This window comes from Somniosus microcephalus, chromosome 6 (genome assembly GCF_052327205.1).
Source record: "Somniosus microcephalus isolate GS21.2 chromosome 6, FLI_Smic_1.0, whole genome shotgun sequence".
NCBI lineage: Eukaryota > Metazoa > Chordata > Chondrichthyes > Squaliformes > Somniosidae > Somniosus > Somniosus microcephalus.
In genome coordinates this window covers 112,803,901-112,816,766 of record NC_140992.1, presented here as the reverse complement: position 1 = coordinate 112,816,766, position 12,866 = coordinate 112,803,901, and the positions used below count along the sequence as shown (strand labels likewise).

The following is a 12,866-nucleotide window of genomic DNA, read 5'->3' as shown; positions in this document are numbered from 1 at the left end:
TTGCCGCCCAGGCGTAAAACTGGTGTGGTGCCTGTTATAGAAACCAGCGATTTCATTTCCATTAAAATTAGATTGAAAATCTACCCCATCCAGTTTCTCTAATGGCCTAGTGGGGCTCAAAGCACAACCCAGAGTAGTTCAAAGTCATACAGACTAGACGGTCCCAAGTTGGATTCCTGGTCTGTGTTGTGTTCATTGAACCGAGGTGGCAGTGAGACACTACAATTGGCCACAGTTTTTTTTTATTCGTTCCTGGGATGTGGGCGTCACTGGCACGACCAGCATTTGTTGCCCATCCCTAATTGCCCTTGAGAAGCTGGTGGTGAGCCGCCTTCTTGAACTGCTGCTGTCCCTGTGTTGAAGGTACTCCCACAGTGCTGTTAGGGAGGGAGTTCCAGGATTTTGACCCAGTGACGATAAATGAATGGCGATATATTTCCAAGACAGGATGGTGTGTAACTTAGAGGGGAACTTGCAGGTGATGTTCCCATGTGCCTGCTGCCCTTGTCCTTGCGCCTGCTGCCCTTGTCCTTCTAGGTGGTAGAGGTCGTGGGTTTGGGAGGTGCTGCCGAAGAAACCTTGGCGAGTTGCTGCAGTGCATCTTGTAGGTGGTACACACTGCAGCTGCGGTACGCCGATAGTGGAGGGAGTGAATGTTTGAGGTGGTGGATGAAGTGCCAATTAAGCGGACTGCTTTGTCCCGGATGGTCTCTAGCTTCTTGAGTGTTGTTGGAGCTGCACTTATCCAGGCAAGTGGAGAGTATTTCATCACACTCCTGACGTGTGTCTTGTAGATGGTGGAAAGGTTTTGCAGAGTCAGGAGGTGAGACACTCGCCACAGAATACCTAGCTTCTGACCTGCTCTGGTTGCCACAGTATTTATGTGGCTGGCCCAGTTAAGTTTCTGGTCAATGGTGGCCCCAGGTTGTTGATGGTGGGGGATTTGGCGATTGTAATGCCATTGAATGTCAAGGGGAGGTGGTTAGATTCTCGCTTGTTGGAGATAGTCATTGCCTGGCACATGTGCGGCCTGAATGTTACTTGCCACTTATCAGCCCAAGCCTGAATGTAATCCAGGTCTTATGGGCATGGACTGCTTCATTATCTGAGGAGTTGCAAATGGAACTGAACATTGTGCAGTCATCAGTGAACAGCCCCACTTCTGACCTTATGATGGAGGGAAGGTCATTGATGAAGTAGCTGAAGATGGTTGGGCCTAGGACACTGCTCTGAGGAATTCCTGCAGCGATGTCCTGGGGCTGAGATGATTGATCTCCAACAACCACAACCATGTTTCTTTGTGCTAGGTATGACTCCAGCCAGTGGAGAGTTTTCCCCCTGCTTCCCATTGACTTCAATTTTACTAGGGCTCCTCGTTGCCACACTCGGTCAAATGCTGCCTTGATGTCAACCGCAGTCGCTCTCACCTCACCTCTGGAATTCAACTTTTGTCCATGTTTGGGCCAAGGCTGTGATGAGGTTGGGCGCCGAGTGGTCCTGGTGGAACCCAAACTGACCATCGGTGAGCAGGCTGTTGGTGAGTAAGTGCCGCTTGATAGCACTGTCGAAGACACCTTCCATCACTTTGCTGATGATTGAGAGTAGACTGATGGGGCGGTAATTGGCTGGATTGGATTTGTCCTGCTCTTTGTGGACAGGACATACCTGGGCAGTTTTCCATATTGCCGGATAGATGCCAGTGTTGTAGCTGTACTGGAACAGCTTGGCTAGAGGCGCAGCTTGTTCTGGAGCACAAGTCTTCAGAACGATAGCTGGGATGTTGTCAGGGCCCATAGCCTTTGCTGTATCCAGTGTGCTCAGCCATTTCTTGATATCGTGTGGAATCAAATTGGCTGAAGACTGGCTTCTGTGGTGGTGAGGACCTCAGGAGGAGGCCGATATGAATCATCCACTCGGCATTTCTGGCTGAAGATGGTTGCAAATGCTTCAACCTTGTCTTTTGCACTTGCATGCTGGGTTCTGCCATCATTGAGGATGGGGATATTCATGGAGCCTCCTCCTCCTGTTAGTTGCTTAATTGTCCACCACCATTCACGACTGGATGTGGCAGGACTGCAGAGCTTTGATCTGATCCATTGATTGTGGGATCGCTTAGCTCTATCTATAGCATGCTGCTTCCACTTTTTAGCATACATATAGTCCTGTGTTGCAGCTTCCCCAGGTTGGCACCTTATGTTTAGGTATGCCTGGTGCTGCTCCTGACATGTTCTTCTACACGTTTCGTTGAACCAGGGTTGGTCCCCTGGCTTGATGGTAATGGTAGAGTGAGGGATATTATGGACCATGAGGTGACAGATTGTAGTGTTATACAATTCTGCTGCTGCTGATGGCCCACATCACCTCATAGATGCCCAGTTTTTAGCTGCTAGATCTGTTCTAAATCTATCCCATTTAGCATGGTGGTAGTGCCAAAAGATTAGCCAGGGCTCACACTGATGAGTACTGTCTAGTGACTCCTGCTGGAACAAACATGCTGGGGCATCAGGGGAGAACTGGATTGTGATGCTCTCCACAGCCAAATACACTGACCCAGCACTGTAGAGCAACACTGGTACCCTACCCATGCCCAGGCTGAGCCACACTGACCCAGCACTGTAGAGCAACACTGGTACCCTACCCATGCCCAGACTGAGCCACACTGACCCAGTACTGTAGAGCAACACTGGTACCCTACCCGTGCCCAGACTGAGCCACACTGACACAGCACTGTAGAGCAACACCGGTACCCTACCCATGCCCAGACTGAGCCACAGTGACATAGCAATGTAGAGCAACACCGGTACCCTACCCATGCCCAGACTAAGCCACACTGACACAGCAATGTAGAGCAACACCGGTACCCTACCCGTGCCCAGACTGAGCCACACTGACACAGAAATGTAGATCAACACCAGTACCCTACCCGTGCCCAGACTGAGCCACACTGACACAGCAATGTAGATCAGCACCGGTACCCTACCCATGCCCAGACTGAGCCACACTGACACAGCACTGTAGAGCAACACCGGTACCCTACCCATGTCCAGAGTGAGCCACACTGACACAGCAATGTAGATCAACACCGGTACCCTACCCGTGCCCAGACTGAGCCACACTGACACAACAATGTAGATCAACACCGGTACCCTACCCATGCCCAGACTGAGCCACACTGACACAGCACTGTAGAGCAACACTGGTACCCTACCCGTGCCCAGACTGAGCCACACTGACCCAGCACTGTAGTGTTGTGTGTGCTAGGCCGATGTAGCAGAGCCTGGTCTCCAATCATCTTGGATCCCCTTGCCATTGGACCAAGACCTTGCTCTGTCAAGCCCGTGTGGTGGCTGGTGTGCAACGGCCACCCCACATTAAAAGAATTCACACACAGATATCTTCCACCCTTTAAAATGAAGTTCGAGACCTGGAACGTCAGGACCCTCATGGACAACCCCAACAGCGACAGACCTGAACGCCGTACTGCTATCGTTGCCCGGAAGCTCAGATGTTTTGAAATAGACATCGCCGCCCTAAGCGAGACCCGGCAGGCAGGGGAAGGCCAGCTCAAGGAGCGAGGCGGTGGCTACACCTTCTTCTGGAAAGGCAAACCTGAAGAAGAACGCCGCCTCCATGGGGTAGGGGTCGCCATAAAAAATGAGCTAGTTGAACGTCTCAGAGACTCCCCTTGTGGAATAAACGAACGCCTCATGACTCTGCGACTCACCCTAGCCCGGGACCAGTGCGCTACGGTCATCAGTGTGTACGCCCCAACACTGGAAGCCACAGACAAGATCAAAGAGGAATTCTACTCCAGCCTCGAACAATCCCTGTCCCGAGTCCCAACAGGCGACAAGCTGATCCTCCTTGGCGACTTCAACGCCAGAGTTGGAAAGGACACAGACCTCTGGGGAGGTGTGATCAGCAGAGAGGGGGTAGGGAAAGACAACTCCAATGGTACCCTCCTCCTGACAAAATACTTAGAACATGGCCTTGTCATAACCAACACCTTGTTCCATCTGAGAGACGTAGTCCAGCAGATGCCAGTGCTTGGAGCGAGGGTGTTGCCATGCATCTGCTGGACTCCGTCATCGTCCGAGCGAGGGACCGCAAGGACGTCCGCATCACCCGTGCCATGACAGGAGCTGACGACTGCTGGACAGACCACCGCCTAATCCGTTCTGTCATCTCCATCAACGCAGCCCCAAAACAGCGGCAGCAACAGAAGCAATGCCGCAGGAAAATCAATGCTGGAGCACTCAAAGACCCTGCTAAGAAAGCTCTATTCAGCCTACACCTCACAACTAACCTGATGACTCCCAGTGATGCAGAGACACAGAGTGCCTACAGCGCCTGGTCTGCACTCAAGGCCTCCATAATCAGCACCTGTGAAGAGATGCTCGGTCACTCGACCAGGAAACACCAAGACTGGTTCAACGAGAACGACCAGGAGATCCAGGAGCTAATAAGCCACAAGCGCAAGGCCTTCCTGATCTGGAAACAGCAACACAACTCGAGAGCAAGAAAGCAGCTCTACAGACGTCTGAAGGCCGAGGTCCAACAAAAAACTTGCGACCTAAAGAACAGATGGTGATGGAGAAAGCGCAGGAGATCCAACAACTAGCCGACAACCACGACGTGCGTGGATTCTTTAGCGCAGTCAAGACCACCTACGGCCCAAGCACCCAAGGTCCTACCCCACTGCGGGCCAAGAACAGAGAGGTACTCATCAAGGACAGAGAGGCAGTCAGTGCCCGCTGGAAGGAGCACTTCGAAGATCTCCTTAACCGAGACTCTGTCTTCGACGCGAGTGTCCTCAACTCCATCCCGCAGCATGCTACCCGCCACCACCTCAGCACAACCCCAGCCCGACATGAGATTGAAAAGGCCATCCAACAACTGAAAAACAACAAGGCCTCAGGAGCAGATGGAATTCCTGCCGAGGCGCTAAAACATGGCGGAGAAGCACTATTGGCGCGAATACATGAACTCATTTCCCTTATTTGGAAGGAGGAAAGCATGCCAGGGGATCTCAGAGATGCCGTAATCGTGACCATCTTCAAGAAAGGTGACAAGTCTGATTACGGTAATTACAGAGGAGTCTCCCTGCTGTCTGCCACAGGGAAAATCATTGAAAGAATCCTCCTCAATCGCCTTCTCCCAGTGGCTGAAGAGCTCCTCCCAGAGTCGCAATGCGGATTCCGCCCACTAAGGGGCACAATGGACATGATCTTCACCACACGTCAACTACAAGAGAAATGCAGGGAACAGCACCAACTGTTGTACATGGCCTTCTTTGACTTACAAAGGCCTTTAACACTGTGAACTGTGAGGGATTATGGAGTGTCTTCCTCAAATTCAGCTGCCCTCAAAAATTTGTCTGCTTCACGATGACATGCAAGCCATGATCCTGACCAACAGTTCCACCACAAACCCGATTCACATACAGACCGGCTCAACGCTCTTTTCGATCTTCCTGGCTGCAATGCTCCATCTCACCCTCAGTAAGCTCCCCGCTGGAGTGGAGCTAATCTACAGAACAAATGGGAAACTGTTCAACCTCCGCTGCCTCCAGTCCAGATCCAAAGTCGTCCCATCCTCTGTCATCGAATTACAGTATGCAGGCGACGCTTGCGTCTGCGCACACTCTGAGGCCAAATTCCAAACCATCGGCAACACCTTCACCGAAGCGTACGAGAGCATGGGCCTTACACTAAACATCCATAACACAAAGGTTCTTTACCAACCTGCCCCCATGACACAGTACTGCTCCCCGATTATCAAAATCCATGACGAGGCCTTGGACAACGTGGATCACTTTCCATACCTCGGGAGCCTACTGTCAACAAGGGCAGACGTCGATGACGAAGTCCAACACCGCCACCAGTGTGCCAGTGCATGGTCGCCTGAGGAAGAGAGTGTTTGAAAACCAGGACCTCAAACCCAGCACCAAGCTCATGGTCTACAGAGCAGTAGTGATACCTGCCCTCCTGTATGCTTCAGAGACATGGACCATGTACAGCAGGCACCTCGAAGCACTGGAGAGGTACCACCAACGCTGCCTCTGCAAGATCCTGCAAATCCATTTGCAGGATAGGGGCACCAACGTCAGTGTTCTCGCTCAGGCCAACATCCCCAGCATTGAAGCTTTGAGCACGCTCAATCAGCTCCAATGGATGAGCCACATCGTCTGCATGCGTGAGCCACATCGTCCGCATGCCCGATACAAGACTCCCAAAACAAGCGTTCTACCAGGAGCTCCGACACGGCAAGAGAGCCCCAGGTGGGCAGAGGAAATGCCCTCAAAGCCTCCTTGAAAAAGTGCAATATCCCCACCGACACCTGGGAATCCCTGGCCCAAGACCGCACAAAGTGGAGGAGAAGCATCCGGGAAGGCGCCAAACACCTCAAGTCTCTTTGCCGGGAGTAAGCGGCAGCCAAACACAAACAGTGGAAGGAGCGCACGTCAACCCAAGCACCCCACCCACCCACCCCTTCAACCACCGTCTGCCCCACCTGTGACAGAGACTAGGTCCCGCATTGGACTCATCAGTCACCTGAGAACTCATTTTTAGTGTGGAAGCAAGTCATCCTCGGTTCCGAGGTACTGCCTAAGAGAAGAGAGCAACAGGAAGGGCTTCCATTCACTCAATATTCAACTTGTTTGTGACCACAGGGAGCGAGTCAGGCAGGTCTGTGCTTGGTAGCCTAGCAGTAGACATGACAATTTCATACTCTGCCAGTCCTAAGTACCCCCTCTGTTCCATCCAGACCAATGAGTGGCAGGCTGGATGCTGGGGGACAAGGGCTATCCCCTCACCAACTGGCTCATGACTCCTCTCAGGAACCGGGGCACAGACGCAGAACACCAATATAATGAGTGCCTTGCAGCAACAAGGGTTCTGATTGAGTAAACCATTGACATCCTGAAACAATGGTTCTACTGTCTGGACAGCTAGGGTGGAATCCTTCAGTATGGCTCACAGTGACTACATCTGGCACTGACCCGCTCTGCCATCTCTGCTCATCTTGTGCCAGGCAGCTTGCCTTGATATCTTCCTGCTGCCTGATGGATAATAGACGTCCCTCCTCCTGCTGACCTCCTCCACCAATACAAAATCGGGAGGCCTTTACAGCTTCTCCTGTCCCTGCCATTGTCCACAACCCTCAGTTATAGTTGCCTGAAGCCAAAGTGCACCTTCCCTTTAAGAGGTGCAGGCTGCCTTTAAATGGCGTCAGCAAAGCACGATATTTACGCATCCAATAGGCGAGCTGCCAATGAAAGTGTGAGTAGTGCTGGTAGCCTGCCTGTTTCATTTAAATTAATTAGGGAGTCCATTTTGGGTGATATTATAGGTTTAACATATATCCTACTTAATATTTTGTGCTCCTTGTTGAGGTTCTCCTTAACCTTCTCATTAGTCGGTAGTGCTTGGGCACATCCCTTTCACATGTAGGATCAATCATGTTGCACTCCCCAATAAAATAACCCTGGGCAGTGTATTGAGGGACTGCTGTGACCATTGTACCTCAATCCAACAGGAGAAGAGGGTGCTGGAGGAGGTGGGGGGGTGGAATTGAGGGGGGAGTTGGAGAGAATTGAAGGGCTTCATTCAGGCTTTGTGCTGTTGTATATTTTTCAGAGCCTTTTGGAACTTTGTGTTTGTAATTTACTTGTTTTGTGTTTCCTTTGCAGGGATGTTGCTGTAGAATTACCCTTCTTGCTCATGCATCCCAAACGAGAACCCCCAGCTGGTGAGTATCCAATATATCGTAAAATTAAATAAAGAACATCTATAAAAGGGATTGAGAAGGGGTTCTCCATTTAAGTTCTACATAATAGGAGTGAATGGGAAGGAGTTTGGTTCATTGGAATTCTATAAAAGGCAAGTGAATGGAAATGAGTTTGGCCCATTAGAATGGGAAGGAGTTGGGTCAACTGGAATTCTATATAATGCAAGTGAATGGGAACAAGTCTAGCCCATTAGAATTCTATATAATCGGAGCGAATGGGAAGGAGTTTGGTCCATTAGAATTCTATTGAATGAATGTAAATAAGAAGGGGCTTTGGTCAATTGAAATTCTGTATAATGTGAGTGAATGGGAAGGAGTTGGGTCTATTGGAATTCTATATAATGCGACTGAATGGGAAGGGGTTTGGTCTTTTGGAATTCTATATAATTATAGTGAATGGGAAGGAGTCAGAACCATAAGAATTCTATATAATAGAAGTGAATGGAAGGGGTTAGGACCATTAGAATTCTACATAATGGGAGTAAATAAGAAGGGGCTTTGGTCCATTGGAATTATATATAATGTGAGTGAATGGGAAGGAGTTTGGTCTATTAAGATTTTATATAATGGGAGTGAATGGGAAGGGGTTACGACCATTAGAATTCTACATAATGGGGGTAAATAAGAAGGGGCTTTGGTCCATTGGAATTATATATAATGGGAATGTTTGGAAAGGAGTTTGGTGTAATGGCATTCTACATAATGGAAGTGAATAAAAAGGGAGGGGGGGTGGATTTAACTGTGACTACAGAGGTTGGGAAGCTGGTGAATTCCGATGCCCTGTGAGTGTTTTCATGTGTTTCAGGGTACTCACTGATCCTGCATGTGCTTATGTATGTTAGAGTTTTATAATTGAATTTTGACATTGAATCAGACACATTTTCATTCTTCCTTTCTTCTTCCTGACATCTATAACTCACAGGAAGCCTGTAAGTATCTGCTTTTATTTCTTTGCACATTTGCCTGATAAATGGTCCTGAAATCTTGAGCTTTTGCTGCAATCATTTTATCTCAACTACAGAATTCAGTGAATAAAAATATATAGGCCCAGATATTCCGATCGCAGGCCTCCCGTGGGCGGACGACTGCGATCTGGAAAAATCTGCACCCTTACCTGAGGGCTCCCGGGAGGTGCACAATTCCGATGCTGGGCCTCTCCAAACTGCCGGTGTGCAGGGCCCACGTATCCCAGAGGCGCAGGTAGTTCGCAGCGTCCCTGAGATCATGTGGGCCATGGGGAGCCAATCAAAGAAGGGAATCTCCCTTCATACATTTGACAGGCAGACCTATCAAATATATGAATGGAGATCACCCCCAAAACATAGTAAAACTTTAAATATTTTTTTTTAAATCACATTTTTAAAATGACTTGAAAGTACAATAAATTAACTATTTTAAACAAAACTTTAAATCTTGGAAAAAAATAAAGTTTTTTACGGGGCTAAAAATAAACTTACCTTTTTTTAAAGTATTTTTAAATGATAAATCAGTGGAAATTTTAAAAAAAAACTTTTTTCAACTCTTATCCTGGTAAAAGCAGGCCTTACCAGGCACAAGAATTGTAAAGGTTTTCTGCGGACGGAGGGTCTCCATAAAGCGGAACTCTCCGCCCGCAGAGGTCCTGCTCCAGGGCAGCCGGAGGATCTGTCAAGAGCTTTCTTGACAGATCGAAAATGCCGGTTTCCAGCGCATGCGCAGTGCATGCCTGAAACCAGCATTTCCGATGTCCCTACGGGTGGGTACACATCACGTACCCACCTGTAGGGATCGGAATATCCGGCCCACAACCTTCTTACACAACTGGATCAGCACACTAACCTCCCCTCATTACATCACACTGGATCACCATACAAACTCCACCTCCTTCATTGGGCCAGACTTTGCTGTAGCTGGACGTCTGCCGTCAGTTAGGCTTGCCCTTGCCCATTTAGGGTTTTAAATTTTTTGCGTGGCAAGTTGCTGAAAGTACGAGCTGACAACGTCGCAGCGAGGGAAACCGGGCATCTGGGACCTGAGTGAACAGGCCAAGCAACTGTATATCTCTTTAACCAATCAGACTGAAGGCTTGGGAAATAAACAGTGGAAGGACAGAGAAGGAAGTGTAAATTAGAGTGGGTAAATTCAATGTCAAATCTGGTACAGAAAGAGAAAGAGAGAGAGGGAAAGAAAGATTGGATTAAGAGAGAGAGAAAAAAGTGACGGAAAGGAAAAGGAAAAACTTAAAAATAAAGGTTTTACATTTTTAAAATCTCCAACCTGAATAAATACCGGAAGGAATGAGACGCCACACTTGTAATAGTTAATTTTCAGTGCCAGAGAGGTTGATTGGCAGCAATTAACACTTATCACGTTGTAAAAAGGGTATTTAGACTTGAAATGACAAGACTTAACTTCCTGTGGCGAGTTTAGTTTGTATCTACTGTGCAAATACAGCAACTTCACACCATTCAATGCATTTCAATGGGAAGCCAGACAGTGAGATGCTGCATTCGCGAAGCTAACGGTGGAGTGGCGCAACTTTTGGATATTCGTGTTTAGCCATGCATCAGCCCCTCGCCTGAAGTTGCTGTAACATTTATGCATAAATAACGGCGAGCGCCATTAGCCTCACCGTTATTTTGACAGCAAATTATGGCCCATTATATCACACTCCCCTATGTGCGTGACACACACCATCTTGTGGGCTACCTCTTATCCACTAACCACAGTTATCCAGGTGATTATTACATGTCCCATGGCTGCCCATTCATTGCACCTATTGACTGTATGAGACTGTTTTGAACAATTTTTTTCCCCTCCCTCTCTGTTTGTTCTCAGTGTTGATGATGATGACATTCAGTTTGAGGACTTTGATCGGGGTGGCCCAATGGGAGTAACAGAAGATCTCAAGATTGGGAAGGAATCTTCCACCAACTGACTTTATCCTCAACCTCTCACTAGAATCCAGCCATTTGTGCATAGATGAAGGAAATGCAGCAAAGATATGTGTTTAATCAGTGTAATTGCTTCTGTTCCTGAGTTTTGAAGAAACCTGAACATTATCTCGGCACTCCCAGGTCTGGTACAGCATAGGTTAGATTTAAGTTTCTGACTGTTGGGAGAGAGGTCTGTCCACGTGTGTATCCAGGTCATGCACAGAGCTCTGTCCTGAGCAGGAAAGAGCTCCAGCCAGGGAAAGGCCAAGCAATGTAAACAGGATTCTACCTGCTGGAACCCCAACTGCAACTCCTGCTCTTAGACAGTGGAAATGCATGCTAAGAAACAGCTAGAGGGTGTAATGGGGAGAAGATAGGGTTGGTATCCTGGAAGAATGGAATATTTTCTTCATGGTGAGTGATGAGGTACTGTGGAGGAGCAAAGGGATTTAGGTGTCCAGGCACACACATCACTGAAAGCTAGTGCACAGATACAAAAAGTAATCAAAATGGCTAGTGCACTAATGTCCTTTTTCTCAAGGGAGCTGGAATACAAAGTGGAGGAAGTGATGCTTCAGTTGTACAGAGCCTTAGTCAGATCCCATCTGGAGTACTGCATTCAGTTTTGGACACCAAACCTCAGGAAGGATATATTGGCCTTGGAAGGAGGTACACTGCAGTTTCGCCAGATTGATACCAGGACTTAAAGGCTTAATTTAGGATGACAAGTTGCATAAACTTGGTTTGTATTCCCTTGCGTTTAGAAGGTTGAGGGGTGATTTGATTGAGGTCTTTAAAATATCAAAGGGATTTGAAAGGATAGATACAGAGAAATTATTTCCTCTGGTGGGGGAATCCAGAATAATGGGGTTTAACCTTAAAATTCGTGCTAAGCTATTAGGAGTGAAGTCAGGAAGCACTTTTTCACACAAAAGAGTAGTGGAAATCTGGACCCCTCTCCCCCCAATAGGCTGTGGATGCTGAATGAATTGAAATTTTCAAGACTGAGATCAATAGATTTTTGTTAGGTGAGGATATCAAGAGATATGGAGCTAAGACAGGAAAGTGGAGTTTAAATTCAGATTAGCCATGATAGAGCAGAATAGTGGAACAAGATAGAGGGGCTGAATGACCTACTCCTACAAAATCAAATGGGTGGAAGGAAGGACATATTTTCCTTGGAAGGACACAGTTTCACCAGATTGATACCAGGACTTAAAGGGTTAATTTATGAGGACAAGTTGCATAAACTTGGTTTGTATTCCCTTGACTTTAGGGAAACTAACCATATGTTTTTGTAACTTATTCCACAACTCGACTGTCCTTTGGGTGGAACAGTTTCCCCTGACGTCCCTTCCCTTTTTGCTCCTGATTTTCCTCATTTACAGCTCGTGTCCCTGGGGATTTGACTCCTTCACCACAGGGAACAATTTGCCTGAATCTGGTTTGCTAATTCCCTTCATAATCTTGGCAACTTCATTAGACCAACTCAAAGACTTTTTTCCAACTTCCTCAACTTTTCCTCCTAAGTTAAATCTTTGATACTCAGCGCTCTTTTTGTGGTGACGCCCAGTAGATCTTTCATTAGCCAATTTCTCACTGGCTATGTTGAAGTTAACACTTGTTAGTCATCTATGTAAAGACAGTCAGTCAGTATCACCAGTTTTGGACTTTCTCTGGCTGTTCCCTCACAGCTATTTGACGCAGACACTGTCGGCTGTCACTTACTGACTGAATGTGTGTTAAAGATTGTCTAATGTCTGTTTCAGATTCTTTCGGTAGAGATGAGTGTGAAATAAAAAGGATTAAATAATCAGCCTGTTCCGTGCAATGTTTATTACTTATTGTGAAAACGCAAGATTCTATCTTTAAAAGAAAGCCCACCGAAAAAGACAGGGGCAGGGAACTTTATAAAATGGCTGTGGTGTGTCCATTTACATAGGGGCACCTCATATTAAAGCAAGGAAGTGATGTGGAATCGCTTAAGCCACTGTTGGCATATTATATGCAGTTCTGGGCACTCTGTTATAAAAAAGATATTCGCGCCATGGAAAGGGTACAGCGGTGATTCATTAGAATGATACCAGGAATGAAAGGGTACAGTTACCAAAAAAGACTCAAGAAATTCAGACCTTTTTCACTGAGAAGTTTGGGCGGGGA

General features: G+C 47.6%; 1 protein-coding gene across 2 annotated transcripts in view; it reads left to right on the top strand.

Moving 5' to 3' along the window:
* The window catches only part of LOC147116001 (beta-arrestin-1-like), a 66,878-nt gene extending 54,356 nt beyond the window's left edge, over nt 1-12,522 (top strand). For both annotated transcript variants that reach the window (XM_085990711.1, XM_085990709.1), the window contains one exon: nt 7,694-12,522. In XM_085990711.1, the coding sequence (XP_085846837.1) occupies nt 7,694-7,784 (91 nt within the window). In that variant the 3' untranslated portion in view covers nt 7,785-12,522. The remainder of the gene's footprint in view (nt 1-7,693) is intronic.
* Nucleotides 12,523-12,866: the final 344 nt, after the last annotated feature.